Consider the following 22,877-nt stretch of genomic DNA (forward strand, 5'->3'; position numbering starts at 1 on the left):
TTTTTTATTGGATTATTTGTCTTACTGGTGTTGTATAAGTCTTTATATATTTTGGGTATTAACTTCTTACCAGATGTATCATTGGAAAATATGTTCTCCCATACAGTGGGTTCCCTTTTCATTTTGCTGGCAGCTTCTTTTGTTGTACAGAAACTTTTTAGTTTGATGGAGTCCCATTTGTTTATTTTTTCTTTTATTGCCCTTGCCCTGAAGGCATATCAATAAAAATATTACTACAAGAGATGTCTGATATTTTACTGCTTGTGTTTTCTTTTAGGATTTTTATGATTTTGTGACTTACATTTAAGTCTGTATCCATTTTGAGTTTGTAAGTTGATGGTGTCCTTTCATTTTTTTTGCATGTACCTGTCCAATTTTCTCAACACTATATGTTGAAGAGACTGCCTTTATTCCATTGTATGTTCTTGCCTCCTTTGTCAAATATTAATTGACCATTTAGGTGTCCGTTGATTTCTGGGCTGTTTATTCTGTTGATGTATATGCCTATTCTTATGCCAGTACCGGACTGTTTGGATTGCAATGGCCTGTAGTATAGATTGATATCAGGTATTGTATCCAACTTTGTTCTTCTTTCTTCAGATTGCTGAGGCTATCTGGGTCTTTTTGGTTCCATATAAATTTTTGAATATTTGTTCTAGATCTGTGAAATATGCCATTGGTATTTTAATAGGAATTGTGTTAAATCTATAGCTTCCTTTGGATAGTATAGACATGCTAATGATGTTAATTCTTCAAATCCATATACATGGTATATGCTTCCCCTTATTTATATTTTCCGAGTACAGGTCTTTAACCTCCTTGGTTAAATTTATTGCTAGGGACATTATTTTTTTGTTGTTGCAATAGTAAATGGGATTGTTTTCTTAGTTTCTCTTTCTGATAGCTCATTGTTGGTGTATAGAAATACCACCGATTTCTGGTTATTAATTTTGCTGAATTCATTTATTAGTTCTGGTAGGTTATTGGTGTAGTCTTCAGGGTTTTCTATGTAGAATATCATGTCATCGGTGAATAATGCGAGTTTTACTTCCTCCTTTCGATTTATATGCCTTTTATTTCTTCTTGTTTGATTGCCATGGCTAGAACTTTTAGTACTATCCTATATAATAAAAGCCTAGGTGGCGTCACACCCTCATGCTACATCACCACAAGATGGCTGCCACAAGATGGCCCTGCGCACAGCGGAGGCAGGGCCTGGCGGCCACTCTGCACCATAAGGCCTGGGGATCCCAGGGCTCTGTGTGGCATGAAGGAGGTCGGTCCTGGTTTCTCTGCTGCCTTGCGTGGAGGAGGAGGGTCACGGCAGGGGAGAGCAGTTGTGGGCCATCAGGCCGGCAGGGGAGGGCAATTGGGGGCGATCGGGCCGGCAGGGGAGCAGTTAGGCATCAGTCGGGCTGGCAGGCAGAAGCGGTTAGGGGCAATCAGGCAGGCAGGCAGGTGAGCGGTTAGGAGCCAGTTGTCCGGGATTATGAGAGGGATGTCCCATATTGGAGAGGGTGCAGGCTGGGTTGAGAGACCCCGCGCCGCCCCCGCCCCTCGGGCCGTGCACGAATTTCGTGCACTGGGCCTCTAGTTTTGAATAAAATTGGTGAAAGTGGACATCCCTATCTTGATCCTGATCTTGAGGGAAACACTTTTTTTAAGAATATTTTCTTATTGGTTTCAAAGAGGAAGGGAGAAAGAGAGAGAGAGAGAGAGAGGAACATCAGTGATGAGAAAGAATCATTGATCGGCTGTCTCCTGCACCACCCCCACTGCTGATCGAGCCTGCAACCCAGACATGTGCCCTGACCAGGAATTGAACCGTGACCTGGTTGACACAACCACTGAGCCATGCCGGCTGGGCTTAAGGCAAACACTTTTAGGTTTTGCCCATTGAGTATGATGTTGGCTGTGTATTTGTCATATGGTCTTTATTATGTTGGGGTATGTTCCTTCTATTCCCACTTTGCTGAGAATTTTTATCATAAATGGGTGCTAGATTTCATCAAATGCTTTTTCTGCATCTATGTGTGTATGATCATGTGATTTTTATCCTTCATTTTGTTTATGTGGTATATCATGTTTATTGATTTGTGAATATTGTACCAACCTTGCATTCCTGGCATAAATCCCACTTAATCCTGGTGTATGACCTTTTTATTGTATTGCTGGATCTAGTTTGCTAATATTTTGTTGAGGATTTTACCATCTATGTTCATTAGGGATATTGGCCTATAATTTTCTATTTTTGTCATGTCTTTATCTGGGTTTGGAATTCAGATAATGCTAACCTGGTAAAATGAGCTTGGGAGTTTTCCCTCCTTTTTAATTTTTTGGAACACTTCAAGAAGGATAGATGTTAGTTCTTTGGATGTTTGGTGAAATTCATCTGTGAAGCCATCCAGTTCAGGACTTTTATTTGTTGGAAGTTTTCAGGACTTTTAGTTGTTGGGAGGTTTTTTTTGTTGTTGGTTGTTTTTTTACTGCTTCAGTTTCACTGTTTGTAATCTGTCTATTCAGATTCTCTGATTCTTCCTGATTCAGTTTTGGAGGATTGTATGTTTCCAGGATTTTATTGATTTCTTCCAGATTGTCCGGTTTGTTAGCATATAGTTGTTTGTCCATTTCTTTCTTTTTTTTTGGTTAATCCTTACCCAAGGATATTTTCCCATTGTTTTTTAGAGGGAGTGGAAGGGAGGAGTGGGGGGGGGGGCGGGGGGCGGAGAGAGAGAGACAGACAGACATCGATGTGAGAGAGACACATTGATTGGTTTCCTCCAGCATGCATCTTGATCGGGGCAAGGGGTCAAACCTGGACCAGGTACATGCCCTTGACCGGGAATTGAATCCACAACCTTTCAGTGTGCAGGCCAACACTAACCACTGAACCACACCTTGTAGGTAATTACCTGCTTTTCTCTTGATGCTTTTAAGATTCTCTCTTTGTCTTCAATCTTTTGGAATTTTAATTATGACAAGAGGCCCGGTGCACGAAATTCGTGCATGGGTAGGGTCCCTAGGCCTGGTCTGCGATCAGGGCTGATCAGGTTCCCCGCTTCCCCGCCTCCTTCCCTTGCTACCCACGCGCCACCAGCGTGCGGTCCCCCCCACCTCCCCCTTCCTCAGCGCCCTGCTGCTGCCACTGTTCGCCCGCCATGTTCCATGCCACTCCCTGGTGATCAGCACACGTCATAGCAAGCGATCGAACGCCCGGTTGAACTTCCAAGGGGACACTTTGCGTATTAGCCTTTTATATATATAGATGTGTCTTGATATGGGTCTCTTTTGGTTCATCTTGTTTGGGACTCCCTGTGCTTCCTGGACTGTGTGTCCTTCACCAGGTTAGGGAAATTTTCAGTCATTATTTCTTGAAATAGATTCTTGATTCCTTGCTCTCTGTCTCTTCTTCTGGTACGCCTGTGATGTGCATGTTGTTTCATTTCATGTCCCAAAATTCCCTTAAACTATCCTAGTTCTTTTTCATTTTTTCTTCACCCAATTCTGACTGTTCTTTTTTTCTACGTTGTCTTCCAAATCTGATTCAGTCCTTTGCTTTATCCATCCTACTTTTTATTCCTTCTGTGTATTCTTTGAATATTTGTGAGATGTGGTATTTTTCATTTCTAACTGGTTCTTTTTCATAGTTTCTGTGTCCCTTTTCATGCTGGTGTAGTTCTTACTGAGTTCCTTGAGCATCCTTATTAGCATTACTTTGAACTCTGTATCTGCTAAATTTTTTACCTCCATTTCATTTAGCTCTTTGTCTGGAGATTTCTTCTGTTCTTTCATTTGGGGCCTGTTGTGTTTTTTTTGTCTCCCATTGTGGTTGTCTCTTTGTATATGTTTCTGTGTATTAGATAGAATTTCTATGACTCCCAGTCTTTGTGGGGTGGCCTAATGTAGTAGGTGTCCTGTGGGACCCAGTGGAATAGTCTCCTTGATTCCCTGAGCTGGGTGCTCTAGGAATGTCCTTTGTGTGGATTATATGGGCCTTCCTGTTGTAATTGGGTCTTGATTGTTGTTGACCCATTTGTTGGTGGGATCAATCCTCAGGCTGGCTGACTGTGAGGCTCAACCCTGACCATGGCATGCAAGCTGCTGTACAGGTGCCATTTCACTGGAATTTTACACGAATCTCCTCAAAGCTGCGCCTCCTGAGACTCTGTCTGAATGGTTTCTGGTTAAACATTTGAGTATGAAGACTTCATATATGATGCTGTTTACTTCATACTCAGCTTAACTATTTGTAATTTTAAATGTGATCTTTTTTGTAAAGGAACATTTCCCCTTTGCAAGGAGCAGGCAGTCTGGGAGGTACTTGCACATCCTGCAAATGCCCTGCTCCTCATCAGGCTTCTCCCTACTGGCATTTACACCAATGATAATTCATACTGGAGGAAATTATTTCGTTGCCATTTACAACATGGCGATTTTATAATTCTTTCATTCCTTGTACATTTGTTAGCTGCAACTCTATAAAGTAGGGTAAAGCTTAATTCTTTTGATTACTATGGTCTTGTGATTTTAACTGGAGACTCCCCCCACATTTTTAAAGTGAGAAGTTAGTTTTATAGTCTTCCCCAATGGTGTGGCAAATGACTTTTCCCTCTGTTTATTTTTAGTATACTGTGAACTCATAAATTGTACTCAGGGTCCTAAAATAATTGATTTTCATTACTCTTTTTGATACATTGTCTCAAATTTTGCCAGTAGGAGTCCCTTCAGGCTGGCTCCGGTGCCTTTTTGACATGCTCCCACTATTTCTTAATCATTACCTTGGTTTTACTGCTCTGGCCTTGGTAGCAGTCATCTCTCTAAAGAGCTCTGGTTCCTTTTAGTCGGCTCATGGACTTTTATTTTCATTAGCAGCTTTATTGCATATAAGTTATATGCCAAAAATTCACCGATTTACCCAGAGGCTTTTTAACTTGAACATTTTTGGTGGTTAAAAACTGATTTTTTGGTGAAGTCTAATGGAGTCACTGTACCCGCAAACTGGGGAATCATTTGTCTGCCTTGGGATTTTCTCTAAAAATAGTATTGTCACCTGCTATTTCCTGGAAAAGGCCAGGGGTATTTTGTATAACAGGCATGTACGATCCAGTTCTCCCTTTGGTGCTCTTGGTAATGTTTGCTTGTTTTCATTTCTATTTTCCCTGTCCTGTTTTGTTTTTGTTGTTATTTTTACCTACTAAGGAACTGAAGTGGGTCTTTGCATTTCTTCCACCAGCACCCTTTAACTTGAACCAGATAAATTCTAGCAGTTTCAGAAAGAAGCAGGAGGGAAAAGGAAGAGCGCAAAAGAAATAATCAGCTCCTGGATGCTGCTGTCTCTGCTCTCATTGCCTTTACACTTCCTTCCCAGGACTCAAACCGTCCTGGCTTGCATTCATTTTCTCAAGCACACCAAGCATCCCCCTCTAGGAAGGTCTCTGCCCCTATGCTTATGTGCCACCACACTGCCTCCACTCCCCACCGCAAGGCAGGCTGTTATTGCAGCTTAAATGACACCCTTTCAGTAGATCTCCCATGACCCTTGAAGCTTGACCCTGTACACACCTCTGATTCTCCAACAAGGCACCTGTCCATTTCCTTCTTAGCCTTCCTCACAGACTGATTTGTGTCCTGGGATCCAGTGTGTTCTACCCCTCATGGGCCCTCCTTTGAAAATACACTTTTAGTCATAGAACCTAGAGGGATTTGGCAAAGGTTAGAAGCATTTCCAGATGGGAGATATTCTTGCAGTCATTTTGTGTGGTGGGGAGAAAGAAGCTGGTTCTGTATTTAGGTAGGCATTCGACCTTTGTACCACAGTAGGCTCTCAGAACTTTGATTCAGGAATATTGCCATGTGTATGCAACCTCAGAGATCTAAAAACAGGACAAAGACTGAATTTTGAATTATTATCTCTTAGCTACCTCAGTGTGTAGGATCTCTTTTCACCATCAGGGTTGAGACAAATGGATGGTTGACACATTAATCATAAAAATGACATATCTTCTGTAAACATTTTTTAAAATATATATTTATTGATTTCAGAGAGGAAGGGAGAAGGAGAGATAGAAACATCAATGATGAGAGAGAATCGTTGATTGGCTGTCTCCTCCCGCCCCCTACTGGGGGAATCGAACCCACAACCCGGGCATGTGCCCTTGACAGGAATCAAGCCCAGGACCCTTGAGTCTGCAGGCCGATGTTCTATCCACTGAGCAAAACCGGCTAGGGCTTTTCTGTAAACATTTTAAATCCAAACATAAATCATTGGCTAAATGACTGTCTTTCTTTTAGGATGGTTCTTCTGGGGGAGTTTACCATTAAGATTCTTGCAAAACCTAACTTTGGCTTCTTTTAAAGTGGAGCAAGGGCTATTGTAAGGTCATTTAAATGCCAAACCTTTCTAGATTTTTAAGACTTCTTTCTCCAATCATATATTGGTCTCATCCATACATAATTATTCACCAGCAATAGATCAGTAGATACAGATTTTTTTTTTAATCCTCACCTGAGGATATGTTTAGAGAAAGGAAGGGAGAGAGACATCAGTGAGAGAGAAACATCAACCTGTTGCCTCCCTTATGCACGCTGACTGGGAATCGAAGCCATAACTTTTTGGTGTATGGGATGATGCTCCATCCAACTGAGCCACCCAGCCAGGGGACCAGCAATATTTTCTAGTGACTTGTGTTTATTGAGTCTTTCCAAACAGTCATCTAGGGCCACTCTTTATCTATTCACACTCATATATCATTTGTTTGTATACTATTTAATTATGTTATTAATACTCAGTAAATAAAACTGCCATAAATGGATTTGGGAATAAACATAGCTGACGAACACTTGGTAAGCATCGAACTCGTATGGGAAAGGAGTGAGGCTGCACTGGAGACTGGGCAGGAAGGAGTCTCCACCAGGGCTGGAGCTGTACTGGCTGTGGTTCTTTTTTTTTTTTCAGAGAGGAAGGGAGGGTGAGATAGAATCATCAATAACGAGAGAGAATCACTGATCAGTTGCCTCTTGCATGCCTCCCACTGGGGATCGTGCTGCAACCCGGGCATGTGCCCCGACTGGGAATTGAACTGTGACCTCCTGGTTCATAGATTGATGCTCAGCCACTGAGCAACACCGGCTGGGTTGGACTGTAGTTCTTATAAAGTCTCTAGCAAGGCAGTTAAGTAAAAGGTGTTTGAGAGAGCTCTGTATACCAGTATAATAAGAAAGAAGAGAAATGGCTAAGCCTAAGTTAGTATACCCATTTGTAAGTTAGTACATCCTTTTGTATGAGAAATGCTTCAGGTGGCTTCAAATGCAAATCTGCAGAAAAGTTGGCAACTTTGAATTTGGTTCTCCCACCTCCATTCAACCATTGTACTTTTTGTACTTAAGAAACTACCTACTGAATTGAAAATAGAAATCCTTTCTCACCCTCCCAGCTATAAATGACAAGAACTTCATTTTGTTTTGAGAGTTTGGTGTTTGGGATATTCTCTTTTGTTATTGCCATTGTTTGATTTAGGTTTGAGTTTATTTTTTCAATCTTTTGGCCCCTGTAAAATGCTGCCTATGAAAACCACCTGCAAAGATTCATCAGCAACTGCAAACCATATTGTGAGTCATGAGCTGTAACAAGTGCTAAAGCTGTAACTCCACAGATGCCGTCTTTTTTTTTTTTCTAAGTACAATTTCCATTATCCATTTATTTTTACCCCAGAGAATTTTTCTTCACTCCTTAAGGACTTAACTCCTTACATGGGCTTTGGTGAAGATCATGGGGCAGCACCCACAGGTCTAAATCAGGGTGAGGGGATTCAGTCCTTCCAGGCTTCATGAGAACGATTCCTGACTATTTTGCTATGAATGGCACAGCTCACACAGTAATGTAGTTTTACATACAGCTTGGGAAGCACATAGGTGTCAAAGACATTTGCTTCGGAAATATCCCTAATGGCTGCAGCCTCTACTATGTTTCAAATGACAGATTTCTTAATGGCCTTGTCCTTGGGCAACGAATAGGCTGCACGTGGCCTCAGTCTTTTTTTTGGCACGACTGTTATTCCTTTTCTTGGTCATCTTGGAAACGAAGACCCGAAAGAGTCCGCAGATGCCTTCTTCAGTTATCTTTCCTTATCCATTTGAGAGTATATGGTGACTCTGCCTTCCACAAAGCAGAATACACTGGAAATGGCTCTGTTTCTGTTGGATTATTAGCAAAATAATAACCCAGTGGTCCTTTTGAATATCTAAATCCTGACCTTGGATCTTAACCACTGCTTCTGCGACTTGGGCCAGCCACCAGGAACACAGTCCTGGGGCACTTTGCTCAGGAGCTGCTGGCCAAGTCTGCTTTTGATGGTTCCTTCTGAGCGAGAGCAGTTTCAAACACATGAGCAGCAAGAAAGAACAGCCTGCGGAGGGGTAGATAACTCAAGACTCCTCCCCACGCCTTTTGTTCTTGTTGAAGACCATCTGCTCCCTCTCCAAGGATTTGAGTCTGGTTCTTCCCCAAAAGAACAGCTAAACAGTTTGGGAAGAGACCCAGACACAGGTGACATCAACTCCCTTGCAGCCAGAGGCTGCTTTAACAGTCCCTCGCAATACAGCTTTCGTTCTTTTCATAGTCTTATGATTTTTAACTGAAGACTCCCAAATTTTTACATTTTTCTCACTGATCAGTAACTTAAAGGTGCTGAAAGTAAAATCTGCCACTCTGGGATTGATTACCCCTGATTCTTTCTGCATATAGGGAAGAGGTCTAAATATGGAAGCCTCCTGCTTGTCCTGCTAATTCTTAAAAATCATGCGAGTGAAGCAAATCTAAAAGTGCTCATGAGTGCCAGCATTGTGAGTGCCAGGACTTAAGCTGAGTGCCACAAGGACATAGAACTCTGAGTCCAGGCCTGTGACCTCAAGAGAGTTCTTGAAATCGAGAATATGGAGCTATCCCAGGCAGATTCTGGGTCATGCGGTATATAGGTTTGTGTGTAGTCAGAAATGAAATCGGTCATGCTGATGATTTTCGCTAAGAGTGCCCTTTGGAGCTTAAAGAATGTCAGCTGTCGTGCCTGAACTGTAACTTCAGTTGCCTTTGCGCAGTAGAGCATGCTTTCTCTAGGAAATTATGGCACTAACTTGGCAGGTGGTTTCACTGTTGCCGGGCTCCAGGCCCTGGCACAGAGATGTCTAGAGTTAAAATGGAAACAGCTGCTGAGACTTGACTTGCTGCCTGCTTTACCTGCTCCTTCCCCAACCAGAGAAAGCACCTTACCGTCTACTGCCAGGTTGGGTGTAGTAGGTAAACAAGCAGGATTTTAGTAAATCTCACTTTTTTTTTCCCTTTAAAAACAAAACAAAACAGTTTTATAGAGGCATAATTGACATCCAATAAGCTGATCATACTAATGTGTACATTTGTTCATAAGTTTTTGGTTGTTTTTTTAATATATTTTATTGAATTTTTTACAGAGAGGAAGGGAGAGGGATAGAGAGTTAGAAACATCGATGAGCGAGAAACATCGATCAGCTGCCTCCTGCACACTCCCTACTGGGTATGTGCCCGCATCCAAGGTACATACCCTTGGCCGGAATCGAACCTGGGACCTTTGAGTCTGCAGGCCGACGCTCTTATCCACTGAGCCAAACCAGTTTGGGCTGTTCATAAGTTTTGATGTGTTTCTTTGTTACCCTTTCTTCCCATCTCCAACAGCCACACGATTTTTTCTGACAGCATAGATTAGTTTGCATTTTATAAAGCTTTATATAAATGGAATCATACAGTATGTGCTCTAACTTTTCAGTTACAGTTAAATATTATATTAGTCTCAGGTGTCAGTATGTACTCTTTTTTGTCTGGCTTCTTTCACTTGGCATAATTAATTTGAGATTTTTGTGTTATTCCATGTGTTAATAGTTCATTCCTTTTTATTACTGAATAGTTTTCTTTTTTAATTGATTTCAGAGAGAGGAAGGAAGAGGGAAAGAGAGACAGAAACATCAGTGATGAGAGATAATCATTGATTGGCTGCCTCCCGCATGGCCCCCACTGGGGATCCAGCCTGTACCCGGGGCATGTGCCCTAATCAGGAATCGAGCTGTGACCTCCTGGTTCATGGATTGATGCTCAACCACTGAGCCACACCTTTCCAGCAATGCTATATGCTTTGCAAAGATTTTTTTTTCTCTGTCTTGTGACTTAACTTTGCATTCTCTTAAAAGTATCTTTTAAAGTACAGAAGTTTTTAATTTTGATGAAATTCAGTTTATCCTTTTATGGATTATGCTTTTTAGCTTCATATCTAAGGAATCTTTGCCTAAACCACAGTTACAATGATTATTTCCCCATTTTCTTCTACAAGTTTTACAGATTTCTTGTTTATATCTGTTACCCATTTTAAGTTGATATTGATTCTGATGTAAAGTGCAGATTTAGATTTTTACTTTTTGCCTGTGGCTATCCCATTGTTCCAGCCTAGTGTATTTTTCAGGCATTATAGTTTTCATCTCTGGAAGTTTGATTTGAATCTTACTGTCCTTCTCTACTAATTTTAATGTCTGTGCCAGTTCTGGGTTGTTTTCTCTTTTTTTTTAATATATTTTATTGATTTTTTACAGAGAGGAAGGGAGAGAGATAGAGAGTTAGAAACATCGATGAGAGAGAAACATCGATCAGCTGCCTCCTGCACATCTCCTACTGGGGATGTGCCCACAACCCAGGTACATGCCCTTGACCGGAATCGAACCTGGGACCCTTCAGTCCGCAGGCCGATGCTCCATCCACTGAGCCAAACCGGTTTCGGCAGTTCTGGGTTGTTTTCAATTGATTGATTAGTCTTTGAATTGTGAGTCATGTTTTCCTGCCTCTTTGCATGCTTGGTAATCAGATAATATACATTATGAGTTTCATCTTTTTGTGGGGTACTAGCTATTTTCATTCCTGTAAATCATCCTGAGCTTTGTACTGGGAACCACTTTATTTACTTGAAAGCAGTTTCCAAGATCTTGCCTCAGATCTTCCTGGGTATCCTACCCAGTGCCTCATGAACTGTGTCTTTCTCCTATCTGGCTAGTGGGAACAGATGCTGACCCTTTTAAACATTTTGGATGGTTCTTTTCCCGGCCTTAAGTAGTTTCCTCAAAGACATGCATTGATTAGTACTCTGAATACTTAAGGGGACCCTCTCCAAATCCCTGGGGATCTCTCTGTAGTTCTCCACTCCCTGGCACATGTCTTGTAGACTCGGCTGTCTTAAGCTCCATCCCAGTTTCCTCTCCCTGGAAACTCTCAAGGATGTAAGCTGCGGCAGTTGTAAGGCTCACCTTGTTAGTTTCTTTTTTGTGTGTGTATGGGGGGGATTTGTTTTTTTATTTGTTTGGGATTTTTGTTTTTCTTTTGTTTTTGGTTTAGATGTTTTGGTTTCTCCATCTTGGTCAGAACTGTGACCTGTTTTGATGTCACAGCTTCTCTTACATTCTACATTCAACACTGACCAGCCTAATTCCCACATCAGAAAATACTGTATGCACATTCGTTCCTGCTGTTTAGTGGACACTGCTTCCTCTCCTGAATCAGCTTCTCCCCCAGGCTAACAACTTACAGCCATATATAAAGTGGTCTGTTCCTCCCCATTGTGAGGAAGCCCTCCTAGCACCTCCTTGCCCCTATAGCCTGTGCCAGTTGTGTGACTTTGTGCTCAGCTCTGGGGATATTGTTTACTTTTTAGACTTAGATTATAGGAAATCCCCTCCTCAGGCCAAAGGGACCCCTATCATTTACCAACACCACCACTCAGCCCTTCCCTGTGAAGATTTCTCAAAGGAAGTAGACGAGATTGACAGTTGGTGACTGGTCTGATGTTCTGGAGCAAGGCTCATGTACTCTTCCCGGAAACAAGAGCTCATCTGAAATTGAGTAGGAGAATCAGATCCTTGGCAAAGCTCTTGCTTAAAGCCCTTTTGCTGGCATTTATAGGTTTTTAAAATAATAGGAAATGTCCCAGAAGAGTTTAAGAACGACATTCTCCCAGACCTACAGTCTCTCGGCTGAACTCTGGTTCTCTAGGCTGGCTCAGTAGCAGGTAGAGGCTGGATTCCACCTTGTGCTTCCAGTGTGGTACCAGTCAAGACACTAAAGCATCTTACCTTTAGGCAAAGTGAGATGGATGCACATCTGGAGAATGCTTGGCAATGCATTTAATCAGGAGTAAAAGGAGTCTGTCTCAGTACCCTGTGGTTTTTCAATGCAATTAAATGCAATCTTGCCCTTGTTCAGGGCATGTTCAAATTTGGCAGGAAATAGGATAATTCTTTCATAGGTTTACTGTATTTAAAAGTGAGTTGCAACCCATTAGCATATCATGAAATAAATTTAGGGGTCACACTCAGCATTCTTCTTAATAATGAGAAGTGTGTCCCATGTAGTAACTATTACATAATGTAAATATCTCAATCAGTGCTAGCTCTTTGTGGGGTGGGTGGTTGAGTTCCATTTCTCTGTTACTCCTCTCTTGGCAGCACTGCAATTGAGTATGCTAAGTAAATGTGAAATAAAGATGTACCTCATACCAATTAGGTTACTTTCAGCTGCAAGTAACTGAAAACCTGACTTAAGGCAAAGCAGACTTTCCGTCATCTTAGAACACAAGTCTTGAGGGAGGTGGTTTGGGTCTGGTTTAGATCAATGGGACAACTACTCTGTGGTGCTGACCTTTTCATGGTTATAAGGTGGCTGCCATCCTCGCACAGCAGCATTCGACAGGAAGGGAGAGCAGGAGCTTTCTTCCTGACTGTGTTTTTCTTTTTTACCACGGAGACAGGTCTTTTCCTGCAAGATTTCAGTAGACTTCACAGTTGGTCTGAATGCCCAAACTGACACATGTGCCCCAACCCTGGTATAAAAGAACGGCTTAGATTGATTCCAGTTCATGTACTGGGCCAGGCTGTTGCTGCTCCTGGAAAGTTGATATTCAGTTAAAAAGGAGGGGAGGGGCACTGAGTTTGGAATGTGCCACAGCCTGGGTTCCAGGTGCCTCTCTGGGCAGGTATTTCTCTGTGGGTTTTGTTCAGCTAGCCTTTGCAGACCGTCAGGGCTGGGGACCTCACCCTTCCATCTTTGGCTCTTTCCCCGAGGGGTTCCTCACCAGTGACTTACCCACCATCGCCCCTCAGGAAGCCCTAGGGCTGGCTCCTCACATTCTGCTCTATAACATGCAGACCAGGAAGAGGCTATTTCTCCTCATTAGCCTCCTTTGTAGCTCACAGTCCCCATTGTGCTAAATAAAACCTTTTGGTAGAGCCAGACCCCACTGCTCACTGGCTCTGACCTTGAACAGGTTACTGAACCTGGACGTTGGTTCCCTTATTTCTGTTACACGCAGTCTCAGGAGAGTGAATGGGAAGGCTCCCTGCCTGGCAGACAGAGAATCTGAGAATCCTAGCTATTCATTGCCTACTCTCACCCCTAATGCTGAGTTCAGCTGGGTTGAGTTCAGTGTATGAAGCAGAGCCCAATGTGTAGAAAAGGGGATCTCTACAGTGAGTATTGTGGAGAGTGGAGACCTGTTCTCCCAGTTACTCATTTATAGAAAACTGTTCAAGTCCTGCCATTTGTAGTTTCTTTTACCAGGTAGTGAATGTGTTCTGGCAAGGAGATGAGCTTCATTATAACCCAACTTGCTAGTTCTGGGTGCCAGTTCCTGGCCCTGCACTTGGCAGGGGTGGATTCCTGTCCTCCTATCTTCCTCTCAGTCCTTAGCTCCCAGTTCCAGGCAGTCTCAGCATGTACTCTGCCCCAGGACATCTGTCTCCCCTCCTGCTCGGTAAGGACAGCAGTTCCTGTCCACCTCCCTCCCCAGTTCCCTATTTTGTCAAAGTACAGATAGTCTGGTGTCTGTGATAAAGCTCTCACTTGATCTCTGCTTCCCCATCCCACCTACAAGTGTTGACATTTTTAGGTTGGGATTTTGTTGGGATTTCTCTCTTCCTGTCAAAAATACAAACACAACTAAATTCTGTATTTTATTGGGTCTTCTGAGTGATGCTTAGAACCACGTCGGGTGCCTACCCTCAGCCTCCAATGGAATTAGCTTTGCATTACGTAACAATTGCTGACCCCTTCCAGTCTGGGATCCTGGCATAAGAGTTTTCAGGACCTTAGTGACAGTTATCACAATTGGCTGACAGTCTTTTAAAGAATATTTTCTGTACTTTTATTTTAAGGTATTTTTACTTTTATTGATTTCAGAGAGGAAGGGAGAGGGAGATAGAAACATCCATGATGAGAGAATCATGGATCGGCTGCCCCCTGCATGCCCCATATTGAGGATTGAGCTCGAAAACCAGGCATGTGTCCGGACCAGAATTCGAACCGTGACCTCCTGGTTCATAGGTCGATGCTCAACCACTGAGCCACTCCAACCGGGCATGACTGACAGTCTTTTTTGAACAAGGAGTTGCAGATGTCTGTTCCTCTTTTCTCGGGGTGCATCTTCATCCCTGGAATTCCCCCTTTTAGGAAGGTGCCTTTGTGGTTTGTCTGGCTTCTGGGAAACTGGAATAGTAAACAACATGGTTTTTGGATTTGTAGTCCAGCTTTATTATTTCAGCAAGCTACTTCACTACTCTCTGCCTCAGTTCCTTCGTCTGGGAAATGGAGACAGTGCCATGGGGAGAATTGAATAAGTTTATATATGGAAAGTGCCTCGGTCAGCCCCTGGCTTGGGGTGGAAGCACTGCCCACAGTTCAACTGGAATTGTCAGTAGTTCACTAGGAAGAGGTTTTCCGTGTTTTTTCCATGCCACCCCTCTGATTCTGACCAGCTGGTGTCCTACAACTCAGTTCAGTTCTGCCACTACCCACATTTCTGTAAAAGATGATGGGTGAATTAAGGAAGGAATATTGCTGCTTACCCTGTATGTGACTTTGAGCCATCGTGTATGCCTAAAGGGCCCACAGTTAGTCTGGGAGGAAATCCACAGGGTACTGGAAATTCATGCAAGGAGTGTGTACACTTTCCTATTCTCCAGACCAAGGTGCATTGCTGCCTGCCTCCCGTGGTCAACTTACTACTTTGAGTTAGGGAAGAGCATTCACAAGGCCTGGCTAGAGGACTACCCTACTCCTTAGAGACCCACTGAGTGCTCCCTGGACTCTGCAGTCCCTCTTCAGACCTAGACACCCTGCCAGGCCCTTCAGTTCAGGCATCTGGGATTTGCACTCTGCTGATGGCTTATGACTTGCCTCATGTCATTACTCCTTGTTGCTCATGTTACAACTGCCCTTTTTCACAGGGATGCTTGAAGATGGAAAGAAATTTGATTCCTCCCGGGACAGAAACAAGCCCTTTAAGTTTATGCTAGGCAAGCAGGAGGTGATCCGAGGCTGGGAAGAAGGGGTTGCCCAGGTATGCTCTCATTTGTTTTGTTCTGTTTCTGAGTGTCTACCTTTTAAACTATATTTATGGTTAGAACATTCATATGGTTCAAAAATGAGAAAGGTACAAATAAAAAATTTTATTCCCATCCCACCCAATCTATCCAGTCCCCCCCCCCAAATAACTCTTGATATTAATGTTTCTTACAGAGTTTCTTTAAGCATATATAAAGGCATATACTTTTTTTTTCTTTTAGACATACACACACATTGTTCCGCATTTTGCTTTTTTACTTAATCTCTCTTTAAAACACTTTATATACCAGGACTTAAAAAAGCAAGTTTTATTTTAGCTGCATAGTGTTTCCTTAGGTGTGTGCAATCTAATTTACTTGACCTGGATCTATTGATGGTCATTTGGGTCGTTTTGCTATTATAAATCGTGCTGCAGTGACTAACCTTGTATGGACTTTATTTTACGTTTGTTAGGTGTTGCCATAGGCAAATTCTATGTAGTGGGGTGAGTGGTTCAGTGGCTGTCTTTGACATACTGCCAAGTTGCCATCCATAGGGATCACACTGAACTGCCACCAGTGGCCTCTGAAGCTGCCTGTCTCCTCTCAGCCCTGCCAGCAGTGAATGTTGTTAGACTTTTGGCTCGGCAGTATGAGTGGCAAATGTTATCTTGGGGTAGTTTCAATTTGTGTTTGTCTTATTGTGGACCATGTTGTGTCAGACTACTTCTGAGAGGTCATATTCATGGGTAAAGTAATTTTGTTTGTCTTGAGTCTTTCTTCACCTCTCCCTCCCCATTGTGTAAACAGCTTTTGTCCGCCAACACTGCAAAATTTCCAGTACACAATAGGGTTGCCAAATTTCAGTTGGATTCTAGCCTTCCATGGAGTCCAGAAATTTTTTTCTTGGCCCTACCAGGTAAAGGGTGTTTATAGTGGCCTGCGACCCAGTGGGCTTTATAATTAGGCCCTGAATGATACTAATCAGTCTGTTTCCCTCTCACCAAAGAGAATTGGGAAATTTAACCAAAGTGTAGAGAGATTTCTTTCTTTTTTGTTGTTGTTGTTGTTAGTCCTCACCCGAGGATATATTTCCATTGATCTTTAGAGGGAGTGGAAGCAAGGGGGAGAGACAGAGAGAAACATTGATGTGAGAAAGACTGATTGCTTGCCTCCCACACAGGCCCCGACCAGGTCCAGGGGTTGAGCCTTCAACCAAGGTACTTGGCCTTGACTGGGAATCAAACCCTGGACCCTTCAGTCTGCAGGCCGATAACTCTATCCACTGAGCCACACTGGCTAAGGCTCTCTTTCTCTTTTCTAGAATAGACATTGCTCCACTTCCTCTATAAAATATCACTGATTTACCTCCAAATAAATTGCTTAACTTTTAGGAACTTTAAGCCATTCCACTCCTAGGTATCTAGATTTCTGTTCCTGCAGGGCAAAGGGTTGGCAGTATAAGGAGAGGATCTTTGTGATTTACTTCCCTTTGGAAACCCCGTCAGCTGTACCTTTCTGTCTCATCCTGTCTCCCCTCCCCCATGTCTGGCCAGCTTTTGGTCTGTAGTCCTTCCCCCACCTCCCATGCCAGCCATTGTCCATACCACAACTCATCTTCTGTGGCTATTCTAACACTAGAACAATAATTGCGTTGTGTGTTCCAATAGCCGTAATTGTCACCAAGGTAGTATTATCAGCCTGTTCCACATCCCAGGCTTGGCAAGGCATGACATGGTACTGGAAGATGCTCAGACTCCCCCTGGACCCAGTGTGCTTTGGAGTCAATCACAGCTCACTTGTGAGAAGCCTGGGTGCTCTGAGACCTCTGCAGGGCATCTTTTAAACTCCTACAGGTACTACTTCAGCAAGTGAGCTAAAAGCACAGGAAGATGGGATTGCTTTGTGCCCCTTTCCCCTTTGATATTGTTTTGGTTTTAAGTGTTGACAGGTATATAATCCTACCACAAGTACTATTTTGGCAGCTTGCTTTTTTCATTTAACGCTGTATCTTGAGCATCTTTCCATATTAATATATTTAAAGTCATTATATTCTTTCTAGTGGCTAATCCATGGTGTGCATGTGTCTTTGACATGACTTCTCTTGTAATGGGCATTTGGGGTTGTTAGCAGAAGATTCTGGAAGTAGAATTACTGGGTAAAAGGATATGATTATTTTGAATTTTTTAAGATTAGCTCATATGCTTTTAACTGTCTTTACCACCTTGGTCTAATATGTCCTTGTTTCTGAAGGGAGCTGTAGAAAGCAAGGCTTTTGAATTTCATTGGAAACTTCATTGCAGCCTGCTGCTTTCTCTTCAGTCACCGTCTCTTAGTCTGGGTCATAGATAGTTACAGAATGGAAATACAGCAGAAAACCTGCTCACTCTTCAGAATAAAATAGCTAGTTAAACTTATTTGTGTATTTGATTAGAAAATGAAAAAAGTACAAAATTTTTTTTTCTTCTTTTTCTTCTTGATTTTAGAGAGGGAGAAAGAGAGAGAGAGAGAGAGAGAGAGAGAGAGAGAGAGAGAGAGAGATGGAGATATGTGAAAGAGACATCTATTGGTTGCTGGGGATCAAACCCACAACATAAGTGTGTGCCCTGACCAGGAATCAAACCTGAGACCTTCTGGTTCATTGGACAATGCTCCACTCAACTGAACCACACCAGCCAGGGCAATACGAATATTTTTTTTTAAGTAAAAAAATTTTTTTTTCTTTTTTTGGTGTTGTTAATTTAATCAGTTGCCTCTCACCTTGGCCAATACTATACCCTGTTCTCCCAATAGAAAAATGCTGGTTTTTGTAGGCAGGTACAAATATATAAATATTTTCACACAAGTGATAGATATTATATCGTGCTACTTTGTATTTCAAAAAATCATAGTCTTTAAAAACTTTTTCTATATTTCTGAGGTATGAGTATAAATATAGGAAGTGCAGAAAAGTAGGCTACCCTCCTGCCCCCAATATTACTTTCTCTGTGTGCTTTTTCAAGCAAAGTTTTGGACAAAGTACTCCTTTTTCAAGAGCATAGATGCCACTGAACATGTCCTTTGACTGAGCAGGCCACTGAAGGACTAGGTGGTGACACTTCCCGAGTGTTGGTTGCCTGGAATCAGGTTAGTAACACCTGGGCAGAAAGGTTGAGGGCCTGACCGTTTCAGGAACCAGAGGTTTTTATCTTCCTTTGGGCCCCTTGGAGCCATATGCAGGGATCATCCCACCTGACTGCCAATCTCCACGTACTGCACAGGGGAGTGCCCAGTGCCCATGCTGTAATTACAGCTGCACAGTCGCTGTAATGTCCTACTCACATTGTCCTGGTCAAGGGACACCCAGACTTCTTCCAGAGACAGTTGAGGAATGCATCCAACTGATTCTTTTTTCCTTGTTCTTTTTACAGATGAGTGTGGGTCAGAGAGCCAAACTGACTATCTCCCCAGACTATGCCTATGGTGCCACTGGGCACCCAGGCATCATCCCACCAAATGCCACTCTCGTCTTTGATGTGGAACTTCTAAAACTGGAATGACAGGAATGGCCTACTCCCTGAGTTCCCTGTGCTTGGGTAAGGAACTTAATGCTAAAGAACCTTTAAATTACCTTTGCTCCTCCCATGTTATGCTCAGCATTTGATGGGTGGGTAGTAGAGAGAATGAAAAATGTCATGGGCTGCCTCCTCCCTCCCCCTCTTCTTCCTCTCTCGGGTATCCTTTCAGTTTTAGTTATCAGTGTACATCTTGAATGTAAAGATTGGTTACCCTACGAAAGGGATGGCCTATGTTCGTGAATGTATTTATGGGGATTGGGCAGCTTAATGTAGCTGTTTAAATGAAGTTTTTTTTTTTTAATGTAGCTTATAAGCTAAACCTCAGTTGAGAACTGAAAATAATTAGGCTGATTTTTAGTGCCAATATTTTAGTTCTTTAGAAGTAAGAGTGTTGGTGACTTTGCTTACCCTGTCCTGGTTTGTACACCTTCCTCATCCACAGTTTGTGGCTACCTGCCTTGGGGAGCAAACTCAGGATAGTTGAGGCCAGCAGGCCAGCTTCTTATCAGTGGGTTGAAAGTGAGGCCAGAGGATGTTATTGAAGTGTAAAGGGTGCTCTCAGACAGTTGTAGGAAGGAATCTTAGGGTGTCAGCCTTCCTATGCAACAGGTGAGGAAGCTGAGGCTCAGAGAAAAGGGCCTTACAAGGTCTCGTTTTATCAGTGGCAAACTAGGACCAGACCAGAATCCCTTTCTAGACTTTTTTCTTCCCATTACCTTCATTTCTAAGAAACCAAACTCCATATCCTAATGAATCATAAAACACATGAATGTTGTCATCTTTCCAGTTGGCCCCACACCTCTGTTTGCTCCCCTCAGGAACCAGAGGACCACAGCCAGTGGCTGGGAAGAATGCTTTTGTTTGAAAGCTACAATAGGTGTCTGCCAGCTGTCGGTTATGGTGTAACCTTGTCCTGTTGTGGTCTTCCTTAAGTAGAGGGGCTTTTTAAAAATTAATAGTTATTTTTTCTTTTAGTGGCTTGAACCCTACACACCTGGGTCATACAGTCCTGGTCAGGTTTAATGACTTTGGCTTCTCCATTTGTTATTTCTACCAGGGGAACTCCTGACACTTTAGAGAGCCTCCCTCAGCCAAAGGTCTACACCTAGTCCAAACCCTCTTTCCTGTTCTTGGAGAGCTGAGTCCTTTGAACATAAATGTATTTGAGGGAACCTTGGAGTTATTCTGATTTGGGAACAGGCTTTCTGTAAATCTGATAGGATGGAGGGTGGGGAAGGAAAGGAGAGGGAGATGAATGGCTAAAAGTCACTCTGGTCTCAGCCTCCCCATGCACTGCCACAGAGCATCTCAGAGCTGTTTTCAAGGGTCTTGATGGGAAGCCCAGGAGCAAACTCAGAAAGTTACAGATTTGGGTGAATAAATGAAGACTGCAGACATTCTCTAAGTATGTTCAACATGGGGAATATCCGTTTAGAGCTTTGCACATTAAAGATACCTGAGAAGCTTTTAAAACTCTCCTGATGCCCAGGCCACAGTTGACCACAATCACTGGGAGTGAGATCCAGGCATCAAAGATTTTTAACACCCCACCCCCACCCCCAAGCAATTCCTATATGTAACCAATGATAATAGGGACCTGTATTTGTTAGTGGCCTTGGTGGACTGCCCCTCCTGCTGTCCTCAGCAAGATAAATTTACCTTAGGTTTATAAAAAAGAACAACCTATTTAAGTAGGAAGGAGGTGGTTCATCTGGGAATCTAGCCTGAACCCAGTGCCTCTCCCAGCTCAAGCAGAAGTGGCTTGGTCCAAGTAAGACCTCCCAGATGTTGGGGAAGGGACTTGGTGTGGCAGCCAGCCCTGTGGTTGTCCCACTGCACACAAAGAGCACTGAGTTGCTGGAACTCACACATTTTCTGTCCCCAACAGATGTGCCATGGAGGGATCTGGCGCCCCCGACGTGCACAAGCGAATCCGTGCGGAGCTTTTCCTGATGTTCCACTACACTTTGTATAAACATCTGCCCCGACTGAGTGTGTTCTGTCACCCAGCTTTGCTCTTCCCCTTTCTCCTCGTATGTGTGTTGACCTAAACTACATGCCATAAACCTCAAGTTACTCTTTTTGTTTTTGTTTTGGGGTGAAGATTCAGTTTCAGTCTTTTGGATCTAGGTTTTCAATTACATATTAGTCAAGTATTAACAGCACAAGTAATGGGTTAACTTTAGACTAGGAATTGGTGTGTGGGGGATGCAAGAATCTTTATTTTATTTTATTTTTTTGGATGAAATTTTTATCTATTATATATTAAACATTCTTGCTGCTGCGCTGCAAAGCCATAGCAGACTTGAGGCGCTGTTGAGGGCCGAACTATCTCCAAGTTGAGAGAGATCTTTGGGTTGAATTAAGAGCCCTACCCAAAACTGAAGTGGGGAGGGGAGCCCTCACCTCCACTGCCCCGGCCCACTCTCCCCTTAAACCCTCTGCCTTTTAAAAGCAAATCGTTTTCACTGCGATGTTGGACACTACAGGTATCTGTCCCCAGGCCAGCAGGGACCTCTGAAGCCTTCTTCGTGGCCTGGCTTTTTTCCCCCCATCCTGTGGTTTTTTTCTAATAGATATTCAGGACTTTTATAATGTCATAGCTATCCAGGCTCCACTCCCTAAATTTTAAGAACTTTAATCGAAAGTTTAAATTGAAGGTGCTGTTTGTAGACACTTAAAACCCAATGAAAGCCCAGCCATCATGACAAATCCTTGAGTGTTGTCTTAAGAAAATGATGCTGGTCATCACAGCTTCAGCATCTCCTGTTTTTTGATGCTCACCTCCCCCTGCTGAGCTCAACGTTTTCTGGCTTTTCCTTCCCTCCTCTCACTCCTTTGCTGTCCTGTGTAGTGATTTGGTGAGAGAAATTATGGCTGCCTACCCCCCACCCACCTCTCCTGCACTACATATGACTTTCAAGTTTTATTATTGCAATAAAAGTGCTTTACGCTGGCTTTTCTCAGCTCGGTGTGACGGTGGTTACTTTCAGATTCCTCCCCCTACCATTTGGTGAAGCAGGATGGGGTTAGAGGTCTGACAAAGGGGATATAGTGTGGGAGGTTGTGTCTTGTCAGAAGAACCACAGCAGGGACTTCTTCCCCATTGGTCTCTGGAAGCAGGGGAGGTGGAATAGGTTTGTCTCTTTACCAGTGGAGAGAATTACCTGGAGGTCAGGCTGGGGTCATCATGGAGAACCCCCTCACCCACCATCAAATGTTATTAAATATATGTTCTGGGTAGAGGATTATGCTTGGTTGTCTGGGGTTACCAAGAGGTTGGAGATGTGCTACCAGCAAATTGATGAATTACAAAGGGAAGATGGGATTTTAAATTGGTTTCCTCAATAACTTTTGGTGTGGAGGTTTTGTCATGTGGACAGGCTGGGTGGTTACAGTACCTTCCTGGCCCCTGCCCTGTATATGCTCCCCTCCTCCCTCATTACAGAGACCACCACATCCATCTAGACGTTTTCCAAAATTGCCCTAGTGAAGAGCCTTTGATACTTAAATAGGTTGCTCAATGCTTTTACAAATCCATCTCTTTGTTAATTTAAGTCACCAGAGTATTTCAGGGTCATGTCCATCATTAGAATTCAGTATTTGTTTATGTTTTATACCCTAAGACCTAAAAAAAGAAAGTATCACCATCTCAAAGTTTCCTTACGCCCTTCCCAGTCAGTCCCCACCCACACCCAGAGGTGACAGTGCTTTCATTTTTCTACCATAATGTTGCTTATTACAGAAGAGGACTGTAATAAAAATCAAATTGCCGAAACCGGTTTGGCTCAGTGGATAGAGCATCGGCCTGCGGACTGAAGGGTCCCAGGTTCGATTCCGGTCAAGGGCATGTACCTGGGTTGCGGGCACATCCCCAGTGGGGGGTGTGCAGGAGGCAGCTGATCGATGTTTCTCTCTCATCGATGTTTCTGACTCTATCTC

General features: G+C 43.1%; 1 protein-coding gene and 1 pseudogene across 1 annotated transcript; one reads left to right on the forward strand and one right to left on the reverse strand.

Annotated features, from left to right (window-relative positions):
* Window positions 1-7,745: 7,745 nt before the first annotated feature.
* On the reverse strand, window positions 7,746-9,501 carry LOC111824263 (annotated as a pseudogene).
* Window positions 9,502-15,248: 5,747 nt separating this feature from the next.
* Window positions 15,249-21,901, forward strand: LOC102425116 (peptidyl-prolyl cis-trans isomerase FKBP1A-like). The gene is made up of 3 exons (XM_023747942.1): window positions 15,249-15,395; window positions 18,789-18,953; window positions 20,824-21,901. The coding sequence occupies exons 1-2, from the start codon at window positions 15,258-15,260 to the stop codon at window positions 18,915-18,917; spliced, it is 267 nt and encodes an 88-aa protein (XP_023603710.1). The 5' UTR covers window positions 15,249-15,257; the 3' UTR covers window positions 18,918-18,953; window positions 20,824-21,901.
* Window positions 21,902-22,877: the final 976 nt, after the last annotated feature.

This window comes from Myotis lucifugus, unplaced genomic scaffold (assembly GCF_000147115.1).
Source record: "Myotis lucifugus unplaced genomic scaffold, Myoluc2.0 scaffold_1069, whole genome shotgun sequence".
In the NCBI taxonomy this organism is placed as follows: Eukaryota; Metazoa; Chordata; class Mammalia; order Chiroptera; family Vespertilionidae; genus Myotis; species Myotis lucifugus.